Genomic DNA, 21,342 nt, shown 5'->3' on the forward strand with positions numbered 1-21,342 from the left:
CTTATGGCTGACTGTCTTTGGATGCTATGGGTTTGTGTTCATTGTTAACCTTACTGGAGCCAGCAACAGTTGTTACAAAGCAGGATATGACTTTGAAGGTAAAAGCATGAGACAAAAGAGGGCATCTCATTGTCCTAAACTGCTATTGCAGCTGTGATGCATTTAAGTAGGCAAACCTATGCTTTTTTGAAATTGGTATATAAAGAGTTCTTTTATGGAGTGTAGATATAGGCCAAGTTTTAGAAAATCTTTCCTGTGCTTTCAAACAAGAAGGATCACTGAATATTCTGGCATCGGTGGTCACTGGATGCCTTTAGGTTTGTGAGAATGCGGACTATTTTGTAGCAGCTCAGTTTTTAATAATACTGTCCTTCAGAGTACAGCTTCAATAGGTTTTTTCTCCTTATTTCTTTTCTTTGGGAACCTGGTGCTATCCCATTTCCCCCAGACCTAGATGCAGAACTGAATCTTAACTCTGGAAGCTGCACGGGCAACAGGTTCTCTCTTAGCTCTTTCCACTTGCTGAGCTGATGCATAGAGCAGAAGGCCTGTTTTACCTTAGCAGACTTTTCCAAGAAGACTCTAAGCAGCTGAAGGGTCCAGACAAAAACTCAAAACTCATGTTTGGGCTAATACAATGGTTATTTGCTGCTTGCTGTCAGTTTTCCACTTGTTAGTGTTGTACAGCAGGTAAAGAAAAGCTGTAGCCTCACTGGGACTGGCAATACTCACACAGGCCAAGCTGTAAATAAAGGTTATAGCCTTCTGCTGCTGGGCATTAAATAAACAGATAAATTTCTCTTTGCTGTGGATTTATTCAAGGCAGATGTTTTTAGTAAGCCCTGGAAAGGTTAGGGAGGAATATAAAACCTGCTGCAGTTCTGGAATTGATCCATTAGGATCAAAACCTAGTAACCAGTGATTCGTTTAAGGGTCCCTGACACTTTTATGGCAAAACTATGTATTTCAGAGAGGGCTGGCTCAGTTTGAAATGCATTCCAAACCCAGATCTGAAATAAATCCTTGCAACAGAGCATTTCTGTAAACTTCTGCTTTCCCATCATATCATTTTTGACAAACAATGAAAGAAAAAAAATACAGAGTTTGGGAAGGGAATGACTCAACCTTTTCAAAGGAAATGGCATGCTGATCGCCTGTGTTAGTAATTTTCTCTATGGCATTTCCTCAGTGTAGAGGTGTGGATGAGCAAAATAATACAGACATAGCAAACATAAAATAAACACATGGAAGAAATGTAAAAATGCTTAATGTAGGCTGAGCCGTGTGATACTGGAAGGGCATGTATAATGGTCTACCAGAGCTTGAGGGGTCAGGTAAAAATGGCCCTGTGTGGTCCAAGAGGGACTTAAGAATATGATAAAACAGAAAGAAAAATGGAAGAAAGGTGTTTTCCATTGGTTCAGCCCCAATTGTTCCCTGGGATATGCTTGGGAGCTTTGAAGCTGGGTTGAAAAATACATAGAAGAAAATACACCAGAAGGAATGATTGTGAATTGGAAAAAATAGTATTAGGTGATGTGTAATTGATGACTTGTATTCACAGGCCAGAATCTCAGCAGCTGTAAACAGATGTGGCTAGACTATTGTTAGTAAAGAGGTTGCGATGTGATGCACTGCAAAGGTGGTTCTTTCTTCACACCAATTCAAGCGCTACTCGGTCATTTTACTATTTCACTTGAAATAGCAGTTTCAAAGCCATTTTGCTTAAAATATTTCAAATTCAAGGAAATTGTAATATCCAGTGAAGCAAGAATGAGAGGTAGAAACTCCATTCTAATATACTCTCTGGCTTTGGGTAAGTCATTAATCTATCTGTTGGTTTCTTAACCTAAAATAAAAAGACAGGCAGGAGGGCATTGACAAGTTAATAGTAAGAAAACCGTTCTTTGGTACAAGTCAGTTTCTGTACCAGTGAGCACTTGATCAACTAAGAAGAGCTACGCTACTCTCAAAATCTCATATGATGCTTCACAACTCCCTCTTTCTGAAAATGAGATGTGCTGAAAAAGGTATTCCTGGAAGCCCACCCTCTGAGTAAGCACTAAAGCAATATGCTGGAGTAGTGTTATGGGGCATGGTTGAGTGGGAGCCGCTGTTTTTCAGAAAGCACAGGAAAGAAAAGGCATGGCCACAAAGAGCTGTAGAAAGATGCCGTGGTATTTTTAAACGGCAATCAACTCCCCATTGCGCAGGATCCCACAATGTATTCTCCATAGAATACGGCTCTTACTTAGGTAAAGATAGCCTCAGAAAGAACTTGAGAAGTTTGTACCAGAAGTGGAAAGTTTCTCCATCTTATTCAGCAAATTCATGCTCTTGGCAAACATTAATGTCCTATTGAGTAAGTAGTGCCAGGAAGAAGGGGTCGCCACATCACTGGCAAAATTAATTTGTTTGAACTGATACCCAAGGAATTAAAGGAAAGAGAAAAATTTCTGACAGCTGCAGGTTAAGCTCCAACAGATGAGAAACCCAGCTGGAGTGAGGTGGGGCTGGACTGAAAATGAAAGGTTTTGAAAGAAGAGAACCTAGGAATGGGTAAGGTTGGTTGGCTAAAGATTGTAATTTGGAAAGTAAGTGCTGTGCAGTCAGAAGAAAGCAGAGCTGAAATGCAGATTGGAAACTGAGAGGAGAATGCTGGGAGGAATTTGCACAAGCCACAACCAAGCCTTCTTCAACTCAAGACAGATCATCAATATTTTGCCCACCTGGAGGTTGAAGGGACTTCCTGTTCAGTTGCCAAGATTTGATAACGTAGTTCAAAATGCAACATTGCTCCTTTCCCAGTGAGCAAACACAGCCACAACTATTACTCATCCCAGCTCATCTTGATCCACTCAGTTACTTCATGACATGTAGGCAAAGGATCAAACAGTCGAAAGGTGGAGAGCTAACATATCAGAGTCGGGGAATAAGAAAGAAGGGAGAAATACTGTAATCAGGAGTTGTTATGACTGGGGAAGTGTGCTAACAGTTAACACATACTAAAGCAACCTTCAAAGAGGATGGCATCTCTCATAAAGCAGAGGAGGAACCTTTGCCTGAGGAGTTAATTCTTTGATGGAAACTGGTGTATGTCTGCTTTTCCCATTCTTTTATGAAAGAAAGACACAGATCCTCAGCAGGTTTCAACAGCTCAATTGAAATCAATAACTCCATTCTCAGTTGTGCCAACAATCTTTAGTTGTACCAACTGAGAATCTGCTTGCAAATCTGAAGGTATCATTAATGCCATAGCAGGCAAGGATATATTAATATGGTTGCTATTTAACGAGCACAGGACTGGTTCATTTTGTTGAAAACTCCTCTTTGGGCTAACAGTAGACCACAAAGCTCTTTAAGTTGAGCAGTGTGTTTGTGTGAATATCTCTAGGTCTTTATAGTCCCCCTACCACCATAACATGAGAATGACCCTTAATGACACTTTCTCAAATTATACCCTTATCTTCTGCTTTTAAAGATCATGACAAAATTTGGTATGTGTCTGCATTTCTTGTCTATATATTGTCAGGAGGTACTATATCTCAGCACACTTGAAAACTAGATGGCTCCATACAGGTTTACAATGTAAGCTTAATCCTTGGCAACCATGCTAGAAATTTTTGGTGTAGATACCTTGCAATCTTGCATACTTAAGGGTATTGTAGCACTACTGCCGTTGAGTCTCTGAACAATGAGGACCCAGGTGTCAGGATTCTTTGTTGGCACTGTCACTATGCTTCTGCAGGTAAACCATTATAGCGGGAAACTTTCCTGTGTAGGTATCTATCTGCCTGACTAGTCTTATGATTTTAACAGTTTGACTTATCCAGGATTTTTTTTCATTTCATTGTGTTCTGCCATTTGGCTTGCAAAGAGTATGTGTTTAACAGCTCCTGTGTCAAGAACTTTCCACTGCATTGCTAAATGTCCAACATTTCTTCCTAATACCATCATCTGTTTTGTTTGCCTTCTTTCTCCACTCTCTCTCACATCTTTCCAGGTCAGAGGCTACCCTGAGCCTCAGATCACGTGGTACAGAAATGGGCATCCTGTCCCAGAAGGAGACCGTTATGTCGTGGACCGCAGCATTCGGGGGATATTCAGCTTGGTAATCAAAGGTGTACAGGAAAGCGATGGTGGTAAATATACCTGTGAGGCTGCAAATGATGGTGGGGTTCGTCAAGTGACTGTGGAACTGACAGTGGAAGGTAAGAGGATACTTATCCTGTTGCAGTTATAGTTTAATTAAATGAACAAGCTGTGTTAAACTTTCTGGTTAAAATCACAACTGTACACACATGCTTTCTCACTGATGCAAGAGTTAAGTGCATTTCACAGTTTAAGATATTTTGCAGGGAACCACACGTCTATAGCTAGGTAAAATGTGTATTCAGTTTCAGATGTGTATGATGATCACCTAGCTTTAAAGACTTTCGTGTAAACTTTTCAATTTTCATGGAAGCCACCACTCAGTACAGAAACGAAGGCCTGGAAAGTTAGTATTTTCCCCCGGCAGTAAAAACTGTGGCAATGTTGCTTGCTTCACAGCCTATCAGATAGGCACACTGAGGCAATGCGTTCCTGGAGTTCTCCATGCATGTTTCTATTTGCTAAGCTGAACGCCTGGTTGTAATTGCATGCTTAATGTCACACAGGAAACGGCCAAGATCAAACCCAGGAATTTTTATAAGAACATCTGCATATTAGATAGTTGCAAACTGCCAAATTTAAAATGTAAAAAGTGACACAAAGCCAGGGAAGGTTGGAAATCAATTGTACTAGTTCTCTCTTTGCAACTTCGTCATGTCCGAGATCTGTTGAATATCAAAGCTCCTCAGGTCACAACTTGGTGTTGAATTCTTGAAGCAAAGAAAAAATCGGCAGCAGTCCTGAAACAATCAGCATTAAGGTTTATTCAGAGTGAAAATCTCTAACAGATATCCTCAGAGTACATACTGAAATATGCATAGATCTGGCATGATTGTTACTGCCTTCTGTTGTAAAAATTATGCAAAATCTTTTTTTCCCCCAGTTTTAAGTTGTGACAACTTTTATGAGTGACAACTTGCATGGAGGTGGAGGATTTTTTAAAGCTGTTTTTATATCAGATTTTCTGACCTGGGCTTTTTGCAGTTTAAAAGCAATTTCACGGCAGTACCCAATGACTGAATTTCTCAGAGTTTAAGTATTTATGGTCTTTAGTCTACAAATCTTTGTTCTAAAAAATTTGAATTCTTTATTCTAAAAATCCCTCTATGCATCAACATCACAAAGCACAGATTGTTTCTCTTCTCAGGAAAGATTTCTTTGTGGGGCTGACTGCTACTTGAACCAACGAGTGCCTGAAACAAAATCTAGTCTTCCCATCCTCCATGGCAGCCCTGTCTGACAGTAATGTAGATTCTTCTAAGTCTCTAGAACAAATTTTTTTCACAGCCATCAGAGCTGTTCGTTCCATGCTGCCACTCTGGATCTACCCCAGGTCACTGCCCTTTTTTTAATGTGCCAAAGCTACCAGGAGTGCTGTGTGCAGTAGATGGCGCTGAGCTTACACGGTTTCGTTCACATCTCCCTATTGCTCACCCCAGCAAACATGATGAACTATTAAGCTTCAAAAAGAATCGTTTTACAGAAAAGATACTCTGGGCTAGCACAGGACTAAAAACCAAACCCAGCAAAGTAAGACCTCTTTGAGCGTCCAAAAACATTTTTTTTCTATCTTAATTTGAATTAGTGCTGCACTGTAGAAATTAGACACAGTGCTTCATTCACTTGTTTAAAAATATTTTTGCATGAATAATCTGCAGTTTTGTTACTGAGGCCAAGGATTAGATGGTAACTCTGCTAAAACTTGTTTTGGAAATTGGAGAGCCTAACTTTGGAGTACAGATGACATAAACTTATACTGCAGGTGTTGCCTTCCTCCTTTATGTTTGAAACCTGGAGAAATGCCTATTTTACATAGTCTTCAGTATCTGTAATTCCCAATGCTCTTGACAAAACTGACTTCCTGCCTTTCTGTCTTATGCTTACAGGAAACTCCTTGAAGAAATACAGCCTGCCATCCAGTGCCAAAACCCCTGGGTAAGAAGTCCACTGGCTTTGATATTGTTTAACAGACACCTAAATAGATTTTGGTAGGAAAACAAGTAAAATCACTCTTTGTAAAGAATAACCACTTCTCCCCATTTTAAGTGCCTCTTGCATTTTGTCTTTAGCTCTGATTCACTTTGAGGGCCAGTCAAAAAGGGTTGGATTGTTGTCCAGTTCTCAGTAATTCCTCACTGGAAATGTATCCTTACAGGCTCCTTACCTGTGCAAGAATCAGAGGTAATGGAGGAAAGCAAAGCCTGGTGGTTAACGACTCAGTTCTCCACAGCATCGCACTGGAATAGAGTAACTGCTTCGTATGATTTCTCACACTTGTGAGATGGGGATAGCAAGAATGTGTGGGCTCTCAGAAGCAGGGCAGTGCCAGGTACAGCAACATCTGAAAACAAACACTTCCGTATTTGTGAACTCAAATGCTCTAAGTCCAAATCTCCATTTATCCCAAGCAGAATAGCTACTATGAGAGCTGCTCTTAGTAAAACGGTTGAGGCTGTCAGGAAGACATAAGTAGCGTGATACAGCTACTGCTCCCTCCTACTGACAGGAATTAATCTGGCTGAAAACAGAAGATTCTGCTGGTATCGCAATATTCAGAAATCCTTCCTCACACCTTCCATGACCTGACAGTCATCTTCTAAAGCCAGAGCAAATACTGCTTTTAGAGTCACCAGCAAGAAATAAAAGCAACTGAAATCATCATTCTCTCACATATAATTTAAGAATTTCCAAGAAACACAGTGGGTAAACTGTGGTCCAGAAGAAAGTATTGTTCTGTTTTGGAGTAACTGTTAGCAAGAATGGGTTGATGGGGTGATCTATGCTGGCATACAGAGGAGCCTTCTTGCTGTCATGTGCTTTCTGCACTTCAGTAAGAATTTAAAATGAAGTGAATGCCACTGTTTTAAAAGCCCCAGGCCTAATTCTTCCAACAGCTGAATTCATTTCTTTATAAGTACCTTGAATTTAAGCAGAATTATTTCTGATTTATATCCCTGGGACTGAGTCTCCCTGGATGTAGACAAAAATACACACTTCTGATTATGTTTGTGATCAGAATACAGATAGTTAAAACTGAAGGTTTGAATTTTGTCATTGATAGGAATATTGTTTATGTATGGTTTGAATTTTAAAATTAACTGAGATCAACAGTGAAAATAGTAAGTGAAACTGAGTAGTCAGGAAGGCTTTTACATGATAATGTCTGTATTGCAAATGTGCTACAGAAATACAGACATTCTAAATAATCAAAACAAGAAAAGACAGTCAAGATTGCTGTTAAGTTTTGTTATACAGTCAGACTTTCCAAAGCACTAGCCTAATCCATTGTATTGCATGCAGTTAGAATGATTATCCTCATTTTTCATTCTCATGTGTTCTACTCCTATTCAGTATTAATAATTTTATGGTATGGAAAGTTTATACCTTACATAAACAGGCAGGAGGAAAAAGAAAAAAAAATACGTTACAGTTTGTGTATGTCTAGGAAACATCCATAAAGCTGCAGGCTAGCGAGCAGTTGATTTTCTTCTAATGCATTAGTATGTGTGTATAGGTATATAAATATAGAAACACCACCTAAAGATGGTCACTAAAAAACTGCTTTAATACACATTTATGCTCTGCTTTAGTGGTAGCATGAGGAGGATGACATTAAAAGCTATCAGATATTTAATTATGTGATAAAGTGTTTTCCTTTTTAGCATATCACAGTCACCCTTCTCTCCCAAGACTTTTTGCTGGTCCTCTTGTCCATGTAAATCCTTTCATTATGGTATCGTCTCTTACTTAGAAACCTCGAGCTGCCTATATGGCAACCGTCATGTCTTGGCAGCACCTTGGACTAAGGCGATGAGGTCTCTGTTAGTATCTGACACCTGGTAGAAATGGTGAGGTATTGACACATCTTACTTGCGTGTAGTAAAAGGCCATCTGGAAAAGAAGGCCTTGAAAATGGTTCCATTTGCTTGAAATTAAAGGTTAAAAAACAAAAAAGAAATCACCATCTGCCATCTGCTAATATGTGTCTTTGTCATACCAGGGCTTCAGAGCAAAGAGTGTGAGTGTTCCCTTTGACATTAATAGACCTGAAGTTGCTCTTTTTTTTTTTTTCTCGATATAGTACTGCTTGATGTTTTATGTTTTACAGCTGTGTAACTGAGGGGTTTGGACTGCAGTCACTGATGTCACTCTAGTTTCATTCCATGTGTCGTTTTTCAGCTGTGCCATCCTTGTTAGTAGAGCTGGGCAGACATTCATACACTTACAGACATTCACCCGGGATGGGTGTACTTTGGTTTCGTGCCCTTCTCATGTTTGCTTTGCAAACATTGTAGTGAATGCAATTCCAAACAGAAGCCTTCCTCAAACCAAAAATCTTTACCAGGACATGTGAGAAATGTTGCAAAAACAAGTTGCTGATTCATAAATCGGAAATTACTGTGTCATTGCACTCAACGGCAAAACCAATTACATGATAAAGATCTGTGAACAGTGAACAAGTATGCACAAATAATCTATTAGGAGGCAATTAAGAAACAGAAAACGGGACAAACTAGATGCATGCAGTGTTTCCTATCATTTGGTTTGCCCAGCTCTGCTCATAAGCAACTGAAATTGTCCCCAAGTTCTGTTATGTGGGTTATGTGTATGCTGGATGAGGGTGTGTAGCATCATATTATTCAGTTGCATGAGGAGTCAAGAGCAGCCATCACCAGCATTTCCATTTCTTCCATTGGCCAAAAAAAATATTGTGTAACTACCATCTAGTTTGCCACCAATTATATACCCTTGTTGGCAAACCACTGGTCTAAAATGCTTCCTAAAGTGTGCTCAAACCACAACCGCTTCCAGTTCTTCTGTAAAACCAGGATGTCAATTGCCTTTCCAGGGGAAGACTTACTGTTCCATCTGTGGAGCACAGGCCAAGCATCTGGGGAGAAAGTCCACCCAAGTTTGCTACAAAACCCAATAGAGTTGTTGTGCGTGAAGGCCAAACGGGCAAATTCTCATGTAAAATAACAGGACGACCTCAGCCTCAAGTAACTTGGTTTAAGGTATGATTTCCCCAAAAAATTAATGTTTTCTTACTCTTTTGAAATTTGGTGACTTGAAAGGATGAAATGCACTTGCCACTGCAAATTACCATGATGAGAATTTACCTACAAGGAGAGCCATATTCTTCCTCATTTTTAAACTGAATAAATTCACAAAACATAATAGCCTTCCTTCTCAGTATAAACTTCTCCCTTATCTGTCTCATTGTTGAAAATATTTGTACAAAAAAATAATCTGAAAGCACCAAACAAGATCCAGGTTCTGTTCTAAAAATAACGAGTATGGGACATACTTGCCCAAAGACTTTACTAACTAGATAAGAGAAATAGAAAAAGATGGGAAATGTGAATATTATCATCATCTCTATTTTATAGAGAAGGTCTGCAGGGATTTAATGCTTTGACTGTGGTTACAGAGGAGTCTCTGACAGCTGTGAAAATTACAGGTGTATTTCCCAAGACCCATGTCAGTGGCTCAGTCATAAATTGCCTTTTCTGTATCGCTGACATTGGGTTTCACCCGTACATTAGAATGAAGATGGTGTTTGTAAAGACATGAAATTGAATTGAAAAGAAAATTAACTGTTTAGGAATTAACAGATATGATTGGGTTTTGGCATGCATGATTTTTTTTTGCAAATTAAAAAAAAAATAAATCCAAGGGAGATAAACAACAGTTCAACTGTTTCAGTCTGACCTCTGATAAGACAGTGGTAGCAGAAAAGCGTCTGACAAAAAATAAAGGAGACCTGATCTGTCAACTTCACATCTGCATTAAAATTGGGAATGGTAAGCACCTGTCATTTACAAAAAAGCTCTATAAATGATCAATACTTAAAATTCATTAGACTATTAAAAAGGCATTGAAGACTTAAGCCTTAGTGCCCCCTTTGGGCCTAGATGAGATCTCCAAATGCTTTTTTGTTAGTAAGGACAGAGCATTCAGGTGATAATTATTACACAGATTAGGCCATTTTTACTGAAACTTTTAGTATTTTAGGGAACTAAAATTACTTTCTTTGATTTGGAAGACCAAATACATGACTGCTCTGTTTGCATCCTGCTCCTCTTCAGCTGTCAACAGACAGTTGCCTTATGTATAGTACAAAAAAAAAAAAAAAAAAAAAAGTTTTTCTCAGAGCTTTAATTTTCTTCTGGTGTCTCCAGGTTTTCAGGAGGTGGGGGGGAAGAATCCACAAAAAACCCAGAAAACTGCTCATAGAGCAGGGAAATGCTTCCAAGTCCTTGTCTGCTTTATTCCAGACTTATCCTTGTTGTTTGTAATACAAGAATGCCAGGGTACATCTCAGAAAAGAAGCAGCCTCTTGCTGTGGAAGCACTCACTAAGACATCTCCTTCAGTTGGCGGCTCCATCTAGAGCCTGCTTCTCCCTCCAGCTGCCGTCAGTTCTCTTGGGCCTGCTGGCTCTCGGGCAGTCTGCAATGCAGCTGCTCCACAGCAGCCTACTTCCAGTCCCACCAGACTTGCTCAGGTTTTCCAGCTGTGCAACTCAGTGCGAAACAGGACTTGTCATTCAGTTCTCGTTGTTCAGGGCTGTGTGGTAAATCGCAATTAGGGACTAGCAACCCAGCAGTTTGGATCTACACTTTGGTACTTTTTCATGCGTGTTTTTGCAGTTTGTTAGAAGTTATGTTGTATATTTTGCTGTTGATTGTCAGCTTCTGTAATGCGTTATTCTATAATCGGGTATTCGTTGTCTGATCAAATGAATGAAGTATGCGAAGTTCTTGTTATTAGCAGCTCCATGAGTTCTGTTCATGTTTATGTCCTTAAGCATATTTCGACACTTGCAGGTCTACATATATTATTCTGTAAAATCCCACAGGTGTGTTGTTCAGAGGTTCAATAGTCATACCATTGCTGGCCTGCAGGCAACCAGTCCACTCTCATTAACTTAGCCTCAATCCATCACTTTGGTTAAATTGGTTTTCTTTAGGCTTTCGTAATATTATTTTAGCACCTAGTTTGAGCACCATGAAGCTGTCTTTCAATAATACATACACTCTAAAGTGTAAATGCGTTGTTGCTCTTTACCAGAGTTTTACTGGCAGATTGTTGTGAAGCATGTTTTTGCATCCCTGTTCATAAGGCATGGGTTAACAGGTAATCACGCATGTTCTTTGGCTAGCTGCAAACAAGCTCAGACCCACAATGCTTCTGATCATGTCAGGATGGCGCTGCAGGGTCCTGCTGAGTGGTAGGTATTTCAGTATCATGGAAATTAATTTATATGGCTGCTGGATCACATCCGGTTAGTGCAGAGCAAACATATGACCACCTTCCATACAGCATGGAAGCTTTAGAAACAATTAAAATTGCAGTTTTCAGAACTAATGAATAAGCTTTTGTGTAAATGTCTTACTCTGTTTATTGTTTTCTTTCCTCTTTTCTTACTTGTTCAGTTGCAAAGAACAGAAGTTCCTACTGTATCACCACCACCACACCTCTGACATGAACTAGCTTATTTTATTCAAATAGGACTTACAGCACCCAGATAGCAGTAAGTTGATAGAGACTTCAGGAATGACAGCATCTGAAAACACTGTAGTGTTTCCCTAATGTTTACGGACCAAAGTCCTACAAATTGTTGATGTGCACACTTTCCCTTCCTAAACTTAGAATAGGAAAAGCTGTGGTGCCTGATAGCGAGGGAGTCCTCTTTAACGGCTGCTGCTGGAGCAGAAGCTCTGATTTGCTCACAAATGAGGTGTTGGTCAATTATTTCATAGAATTTAAAGGCAAAAATTGTCATTCTGATTAGCTAATATTTGTAACAGACAGCATAGAATCACATGCATTTCTTCCTGCCTCAAAGCCATACCTTATGATTTAATTCCACTGTAGCACTGCAAAGGAGCTGTGTTGCAGCAATGCCTTTCTTAATGTATGCCTAATGCCTTCTGCCACCCCCACCTGGCCACTGCCGAGGTCCTCTTATGCAGAATTTTTTCCAATTCCTGAAGTAATACAATATAAAGGAGCTATTGAGGGACGGAGAACTACTCCCCAGTGTGGAATTTTTTGCTTAAATGTGTGATGTTTGACTTCATGGAACAAACATGAGCAGAAAACTGGTTTGAGCCCACATACAGAGAAAAGAAATTTTTCTAGGAATATGGATATAGTAAGTAATGAAAAGCCAAAACCAAACTGAGATGAGTGGGTGGAAAAATGTGGGGAAAAACAGCCTCCTGCAGATATGAATTATAGAACTTTTGGATACAGTTTTTTGTTTATACCATCTGAGTATTATTCATAGAAGGAATCTGGCTAAAAGAAAGGAGAAAGTAATTTTGACCTGATGTTTTACAAAAAAGTTTCTTTCTCCCCTTCTCTTATCAATAGCTAGCTGTCTCATGGTGTCTTGTGATATTTGCAGGGTGATATTCAGTTGCAGCAAAATGAGCGTTTCAACATGTTTGAGAAAACAGGCATCCAGTTCTTGGAAATCCAAAATGCTCAGCTCACTGATTCAGGAATTTACACATGCACAGTGGTGAACAGCGCTGGGAAGGCATCTGTGTCTGCAGAGCTCACTGTTCAAGGTACAGCAAAGAGTTTACAGAAGAGAGCACAAGTGAACCACAGATATTCCTTTAAAATATCTTTGGTTGTGTTCTCAGTATAAGCATTCACTGTTTCCCATTATCTTCCTCTCTCTTCATTAAATGATACATAAACGATAGCTTGGAGCGTGCTACAGCTGAAAATACTGTGTTGGTTTAATGGGGAAAAGGCTATCCAAATGCTTTGTTACAGCTTTCTTTAAAACCAACTTTTCGCTTTACTGGGATTTTGACCTCCATATGGTTTGAACATAGATTTTAATTTCACCAAATGGAAACCTTGCACTTGTCATTATGATCAGTAATTAATTTTGTATTTGTTGAGTACCAACACCAGATGCACATTTATACCAGCTCCTTTTTGGGAAAAAAAATTGTATCTATATTTGTAGAACCAGGAAAGTAAAGTAAAGGAGCATAACTCTAAACTGTAAGAGAAAAAAAACAGCTTAATGAGATTAAAATTCAGCCTTCTCAACTCCCAGCCCTGCCTTATTTCCCTGCTGTTAAAGGAAATAAATGTCTTTGTATAAATAATTTAGGATGTTCTATTCCACATATGCATTACCATATACAGTTCATTTTGTAGTTTAATGCTTCTTAGGGTGCCCTTTGCATCAGCCGCAAAATCATACAGCCTTCAGCAACCACACTAAAGAGGAATTTCGTCAGTCAGTGGGCAAGCAGTCACTGGACCCAATTAAATAATAAACTCAACAGCTGCTGGCTTCAGCTGCAGTCATAAGATCAGTGGGTTACATATGAACCCAGCAGTGAATTTTTTGATGCAAGATTTTTATGTTCACATCAATGCCGCCACTCTGTAAGATATCAAGAATACATAAATAACAAGAGGATTTACATTTGGGATCCTCAGAACTACAATTAGCCTTTACTATTTAAAGCTGTACTTTTTATCTGTAAACTCCAATCTGATGAAGCCATTGTAGAAGGAGCTTCTACAAGTTGTCTATTCAACTGATGTTTTATAGAAAGGACTATTTTGTTCAATAAGCCCTTTTCTTAAACATGAAACTTGATCCTTACTTGCACTCCCTGAAGTGGTGAGCTTTCTGTTGTGTGATGGGTACATCTGCCTTGAGAGATGATGCGGAACTGGGGTCACAAAGTCAGTTGTGGTATATGTTTGCTTCAGATGCTGACCACATCTCTGAATAATGCGGGCATTCTTTCTTGGATTAGTACAGGTCAGTAAAAAGGGCACTCTCTTGCAATGTACTTGACTAATCGGATGATTCCACTTACCTAACCACAATATATAATACCTAATTCTTTCATTATCAATTAAATCAGGTCATAGGAATTGCTGCAAGATGCTAGCAGACAATCAAGTGGCTCAGAATTACTACATTTTCTTTGAAATCCATGCAATTTCATATATAGATGATCTTGTTCCAAGAGCTACATTTTTTTCTTCAAGTTCCCGTAGTGGAAAGTGGAGTGGAAGGGGGGAGAATATTCTTTTAATTGACAGGGTTGTATGGTGTTGTCTTGTCTGCAACCAGTAGTTATTCAGCTTCCTCTTCTGCATTTATGCAGTCTCTTTTCAGCTTTAATTTTTATGTGAAGAATTTCTGTTACTGTTTATTGACAGATTTATTGAAGTGAGGTCAATGGGTTATTTCCCTCTCTCACTGCAACTTTTGTGTGTGTGTAAATAGATTCTTTTGGTCACTCTGAATGGTGTGGCAAGTCCAAACATTTAGATGTGGATTTTGCAAAACACAGTGGAAGTCAGAATATCATCCATCACATGTTTTTGTTTTTCCCCTAAGGCAAAGGCTGTGAAAGCATTTTTATGGAGTATTTGTTGATGGCTTGCAAAAATCATTATCTTGCAGATTAATTATTACATGTCTTTCTACTGTAGCTTCTAGTCTCATGGCTGACAACGTAGATGCAACCATGATCTGACAAGGAGAAAACAAGCTGCATCCTGTACTGTTAACTAGGGAAAAATGGAGAGATGTGGTTGGTACTTGATCTGGAGTAGCATTTCTCTCCTCCCAACTATTTATTATCCCATGCTGCCCCCAAGAGAAACAAGTGCCAGCAAGGTTTGGGAGAATGCATGGAGGATTACATACATATGAATTAAGAGACTGACAATGGGCAAATATGAGCTCACTGATGAGGCAGCTGACGAGGTACCTTGGCAAATCAGTGTAGCTCAGCCATGTCCCAGATTTCCCAGTGGTGTTGCATTTCCCAGTGGTGTTGTATTACCTCTTGTGTTATTCATGTCAAACATGGTAATACATGACAATACTTGCTATACAGCAAATGAGTTGGTAAAAGTTTACAGGTGGGCCCAGGTTTGAGTAGTTTTTACTACCGTTAATTTGGTTTTGCGTTTTGGCCAGAAGACAGCTGCATGCTCCGGTGTAGTACTGATGCTTTGTCTTTCTCCACTTCTGCAATCTCTGTGGAGTTGCTGTAAGATTTGATGAGCTGCCTCCTGGTTGGAATTTCTTCCTTATTTCTTTCTCCCAACAAGGAGCCTTTAAGGCTCGCAGAACCTTTAGCTCTCAAGGGACTTGAGAACTTAGTTGACGCAACAATGTCTCAAAATGAACCGAGACCTCTTTGTGTTTCAGCTGAGCAGCTTGCTGTTGTCCATATCAAATTTCAGATGTGGTGATAGTCAATCTTGACTTTAATGAATTGAAAATATGAAGAGTGAAAGTTCTTAAGTATATTCTTTGCTTAAAATCTTTCAAATTTATGGAATAGTGTACAGTATTGTATGTATAAGTTACCTGTTTTTTCTTTTTCTATTTCAGGTGCAGATAAGACTGAGACATATGCTCAGCCACCATGGTATGTTTTTACTGGAGTACTTTCTCAGAATATGTAATTGTAGTAAACTAATTTTGACATTTATTGCATGAGGCTTCCTCACAAAGTGATAAATCTTCTTGGGTCAGTCTGTATTTGGAAGTTAGAAAATGTTTACTTGCAATGACATTCTGTCTTACTGCCAAATTCAGCTGTCCTGGTAGACTCCTGTGAAATAGTTGGTGGAACTGGTGGCAACACTATGAAGTAGAGAGTTCTGGTCTGGCTCAGGAAAGCAAAATTTAGATGGCCTCCCATGTAGCCAAATAATTATATAATCTGAACAAAATCTATATGAGGAGAAATTATACTCTGTACCAATTGGTCAAACTTCCTTTTTGGAGTCAAAAACCTGCATGCGTCTTATCAGTACTGAACTGGTTGTTCTTTGCTGTCGTAAGCAAAGCTGTCATAAGCAAAATATGGTATGGCCATGATCTTTGCTATTGTCTGAAAATACATACAAACCTATGTGTAAAGTAACAAGAAACAAAAAATTGCATATTTTAGGGATTTATCAAGATTTTAAAAGTTAATTTACTAGAATTTTTAAAAAAATAATTTTGTAAAATGGCTTTTCTTCATGAATAGAAAATGCAGGAATGAAATGCTTTAAGCTGACTATGTAAGACACTTTAATGAAGGCCAGTTGCTTTACAGTCTTCAGGGTGTTTAATCTGTGCTCACGTGCCCTGGATGGGATTCAAAAGGGCATGTTTACATTGTCCTAACTCCAGGTCCACTGCAAAATGGATCTGAAAATGCTGTGCTACCCTGTTTTTCAGATCTGTGTGATTTTTAGGAACATACTTTGAGTTTAGTGTAAATGAAACTATGCAGCTCTACAGCCAGAACTCCCCATGTACTGGCTTCTCCAAAGTAGTTTTGCCTCCTCCATCATTTATTCACAGGAAAATCGATACTTTGTAAAACGTAAAAATCTTACATTTGTAACTGCAAATCTCACAGGCATTATTGCCCTATTACATTTAACTCTGGCTGAAGAAAGTACCACGATAAATATCCTGAAGCTCCCTAAGAGAATAAGTCAATGGCACCAAGTATAGAAAAACAGAGCTGGGATAGAAATTACTTCCCGTATTTCAACTATGTTCCAATTCTGACTTGAAATAATACTTTGAAAGCGTGAGACACACACACAGTGCTCTACAGGTACTAGCTTAGCGGTCAGGGCACCAACTTCAATGAAGGAAACTTAGACTCAAGACACCAATTAGTCAGCTACACTTGTGCCCCCAAAGTACTGAGCAGCAGATCCATCATAATTCTGAGAAGCTCTTCCTAATGAAACCATGAAAAGTGTTACGTCCAGTCAATTGATTCTTTTTTTTTTGACATCACCCCCTCTCCCTCCCCTAGACTTCAGTCAAGTTTCCTGATCGGTTCTCTTTTGAAATCGCCTAAATTACAAGACACCATAATTAGAAATAGTAAATTCAGTGGACAATTTACATTTTCATTTTCCTCTAGGGATCTATTTTATGTGGTGTTTTGAGCTATAATTATACATAGCCTCAATTTATTAAAGCATAAAGTAGCGTTACATCATGGTCATCCCAGGGTCCCACGTAACTGCTCTCTATCTAAAGCAGTGTAAGTAAGGTTAGTGTCTGGCTCACAAAACATGTTAGAACTTGAGCAGTGGATTTGTATCCAGAAACTCCTCAGTTGAGACAGTGTCTGAGCAATGATCATACTTAATGAAGCTTTTCACTTCACCTCTTTCATCCATGTTCTTAATCTGTGTGAAGGAAACTAAGGGCTAATTAGTTCATCTCCTTGCTAAGGGCTTGTACATTTATATCATTGCTGATAATAATAATTAGTCTTTATACAGTGTCATATATCTGTAAACTTTTCATTTTCCTTCAGCATGCCATCAAAACCAACAACACTTGCTGTCAAAGCTGTTGAAAATTCAGAATACAAACAGGCAACCAGCAATGGGATTGCGAAAGAGCTGAAATCCAACAACACTGAACTCATGGTTGAAACCAAAGACAGGGTGTCAGCAAAGAAAGAGACCTTTTACATTGCCAGAGAAGCCAAAGACAGTAAGCAGGGACAGCACCAAGAGTCCAATGCAGTGTCTCCTCAAGAACCTAAAGAAGGAAAAAAGGGATCTCAGGTCTTGCAGAAAACTTCAAGCACCATCACACTACAAGCTGTCAAACTGCAACTGGAACCAAAGGCAGAACCCCAGGCCACTTCTATCAGACAGGGTGAAGACAGAAAAAGGACTGTGCAGCCCCTGATGTCTGCTCAACAAACCCTAACTCTGACAGAGCAAGTCAGTCCTAGAAGTAGAGAAGCAGAAAACAGATCTGGAACCCGGAAGGCTGTAATGGAGGAGAAGAAGGAGCCTCTGGGGATTCCCCCTCAATTTGAGAGCCGTCCACAAAGCCTGGAAGCATCAGAAGGCCAGGAGATTAAATTCAAGAGCAAAGGTAAAGGGATGAAAGTTATCAGAGCCCTGGGGTTAGTCAGGTTCCCCTTCTCTGTGTGGAAGTGGGGAAGCAATTCCTTCCTCATTGCAAGTTGCCCTCCTCCTCCTAAAGCATTTTTGAAATAGATGCTGAATCTCATGGTGTTTCAACAGTACTCTTCTAAATGAAATTTTCAAATCATTCTATACTATAGTGTCCATCCCTTCTCTCATTTGAGATTGCCCCAGATGTAATCAATGCTGCTCTTCATAGGTGGTAGGTTTAGGCCCTCTGATGTGAGGGTGCAAGACAGAAAATGGACGGTACACTTTCCAGATCTGTAATTAGTAATATTGCCCTTGAGCCAAAAAATTATCAGATAAGACACTATAATCAGTCACTGCATTTTCCTTGCAGCATCTACTTTTACCCCTCATATTTGGTCAACCCAGTGCTGATCTGAGTGCTTCCTGAAATGATATGAAATGATAAAGTCAGAATTAAAAGGGAGGTTTAGAGTTTGTTTCACAGAATTTGACCGTGTTTTAACCTCTCAGAAAAGTAATGAGAGCTGCATTTTGCTGAATCCAGGGAGTAGATTTGAAAACTTCTCTCTTTTTTTTTTATTACAATTTTAGTAGAAAATAATTTTGAAGCATTTTTCTGCTGTTTTTTTTTTAAATAACATTCACACTTTAAAGTGTTCCCACAAGTGAGAGAGAAATTGTTTTTTATGCCTCTGGAGGAAAAAGAATCACAACAAACCCATGGTAATTTATTTCATTTCTTGATAGTTCTTGCCCCATGAGTAAAGAATACAATTTATATCACAAGCCCAGAGAGTAAGGAGGGGAGAAAATATTCCAAAGATCCTGGCACCTTTTGAATAGTTTATTTTTCAGGTATATTAGTACTAAGAACATGGATTACTTTCCATCAGAGCATCTCAAAAGCTTTGCGAGGTTTAACTAATTCATGAACCTGTTTGGTAGGGGAATGTAGTCCCTATTGTACAGAAACCAAGGAGATTATTCATTTCTTATTGAAGCCAGTGAATACCTGGCTTTGGACCCAAAGCACAACTCTTATATGGAAAGGCAAAGTGTCTGTAGGGAAGTTACAGTGCAATGTCCCTAGTGCACTTCAATAAGTTATCCAAGAAACTCTCTTTCCTGAGAATCCTCTCTGCAAATTGTGAGTAGGGTTGCTTTCACAGGCACCTCTGCTTCCTGGTTGCAATGAAGAATGAAAATGCTCTTACACCCTTAAGGAGGCTTCTACCTGCCAGGCTCTCAGCTCAGCATACTTCTGGGTCTAAACAGTTACTATAAACCATCCAGGTTCTTTGACACTTCAGGGCTTGATTATATTTTTTCCCCAGCTTTTGGAGGTTCTCCCATCTCCACTGTTCTTCACTAATTGTCTGTGGACTTCAATGTGCTCTTTCTCTGCTGAGCAGGAAAGAGAAACTTTTCTGAATAATAACTTCTTGTTTCTAGTGGAGAAAATTCACAGAAAAAGGACATTTCCTGCTTTCCAATGGGGCATTCCAATTTTTGCCCCATTTGTGGGTGTAATGTTAACCTGCCCCCTTCCAAATTTTTTATGAATTTGGAGCTGGATTTAGGGACTGCTTTTTTTTTTCTTTCTTTTTTTCCCAAAAGAAGGAATTCCTTGTTTTCTTATTTCTGGTCACTTGTATGAGGTAGGGTCCTGTTTCTAGCTAAGGATTCCTCTTCTTGATAAGTCACTCCCCTATCCTTCTGTTTTCTCCATTCAGAAGGGTTTCCTGCAGCGTATCATATGTTTTTGTTGCGGATATTCCTGCCATCTTTTACTGTTTTTACCCTCCTCTGAGGCTGAGCACTTGCTATAATGAAATGGGTAGAGCTGGGAAGGAACATCAGCAAGGTGGAAGCCCCAGAGGGCCTTGTTTGCTGAAATTAAGTGAAGGATGGGGTAGGTGACCTTTTCTGACCTTCTTTCCTAACCTCTTCTCTTTGCTTACCATAGCAACTGCCCCAAGAAACCCAGGCCTCCCACAGTGCTACTAGGAGCCAAATCTGGTTTTCCAGAGCTCTGAGACAGGCAAGGAAGGCAGTGAAGCCACACTTGTTTTGCTTCTGCTCGATGAAAGTTTACTGTCCTAGGAAGCTGTTTGCTTTGCCAACGCCTGGACCCTACTCTGGAAAAAAATACCTAGAATCACAGAATGTTTGAGGTTGGAAGCGACCTCTGGAGGTCATCTGCTTGCTCATGCAGTGTCACCTAAAGCAGGCTGTCCAGGAACTATGTCAAGGTGGCTTGTGAATACCTCCAGGGAGAGAAACTCCACAACCTCTCTGGGCAACCTGTGGCACTGTTTAGTAACCCTCCCAGTAAAAACGTGTTTATGTTCAGACAGAACCTCCTGTGTTTCAGTTTGTGTTCATTGCCTCTGGTCCTGTCAGTGGACACCACTGAAAAGAGCTTGGCTCCATCTTCTTTACACTCTTCCTTCAGATATTTATATACATTGATGAGATTCCCCTCAAGCCTTCTGTTCTCCAGGCTGAGCAGTCCTAGAATAAACAACTTCAGTGGGAGATACTGTGGATTGCAAAGTACTGCTAAGTGCTCAGAGAAACCAAGTTAGCAGGATAGAAAGGAATGGGGAGAAATTTCTTTCTTTCTCCTTTAATACCTCATCACAGTCTGTATCTTTTAGAGGAACAATATTCCGATAGAAGTGCTTGGGGTTTTTCAAGTTACTAAATATTTGCTATTTTAAAAGATGGACTGGCCAAGAGTTTTGGAAGATCAGAAATATCAAACCACCTTTTTGAAGATTATTTTGTTTATTAGTTACTCATTAAGGTTTATATAGTTACGTATTTGTAAATTAAACCTAATTTACAGTAAAGCTAATAATGAAATTACACTAGGGGGAATACCTGTTCATACCTGATTGTCTAGTTTCAGGGAAACCAAAACCAGATGTGGAGTGGTTCAAAGAGGGTGAACCTATTCAAGCTGGAGAAGATGTCCGAATATATGAAGAAGATGGAATTCATTGCCTATGGTTAAAGAAAGCCTGCGTGGGGGACAGTGGATCTTACAGCTGTGCAGCTTTCAACCCCAAAGGCCAGACTTCCACTAGCTGGTTGTTAACTGTCAGAAGTAAGTTCTCATGAGCCCATCTGCACTTTGAAAACTGTGGCTGGGCTTTTCTAAGCTGTCAGAGGGTGGTGACTACAAAATTTATATTACAACTTCTAAATGCAAGTTAATTCTGATTCCTAG

At 39.5% G+C, this 21,342-nt stretch overlaps 1 protein-coding gene across 4 annotated transcripts in view; it reads left to right on the forward strand.

Annotated features, from left to right (window-relative positions):
* Positions 1 to 21,342, forward strand: part of MYLK (myosin light chain kinase) — a 219,919-nt gene that overhangs the window by 84,249 nt on the left and 114,328 nt on the right. For all 4 annotated transcript variants that reach the window (XM_054210264.1, XM_054210267.1, XM_054210266.1 and 1 more), the window contains exons 3-9: positions 4,004 to 4,211; positions 6,039 to 6,087; positions 9,002 to 9,167; positions 12,568 to 12,733; positions 15,559 to 15,595; positions 17,507 to 18,081; positions 21,016 to 21,219. In XM_054210264.1, coding sequence (XP_054066239.1) covers positions 4,004 to 4,211; positions 6,039 to 6,087; positions 9,002 to 9,167; positions 12,568 to 12,733; positions 15,559 to 15,595; positions 17,507 to 18,081; positions 21,016 to 21,219 — 1,405 coding nt within the window. The remainder of the gene's footprint in view (positions 1 to 4,003; positions 4,212 to 6,038; positions 6,088 to 9,001; positions 9,168 to 12,567; positions 12,734 to 15,558; positions 15,596 to 17,506; positions 18,082 to 21,015; positions 21,220 to 21,342) is intronic.

This window comes from Rissa tridactyla, chromosome 7 (assembly GCF_028500815.1).
Source record: "Rissa tridactyla isolate bRisTri1 chromosome 7, bRisTri1.patW.cur.20221130, whole genome shotgun sequence".
NCBI lineage: Eukaryota > Metazoa > Chordata > Aves > Charadriiformes > Laridae > Rissa > Rissa tridactyla.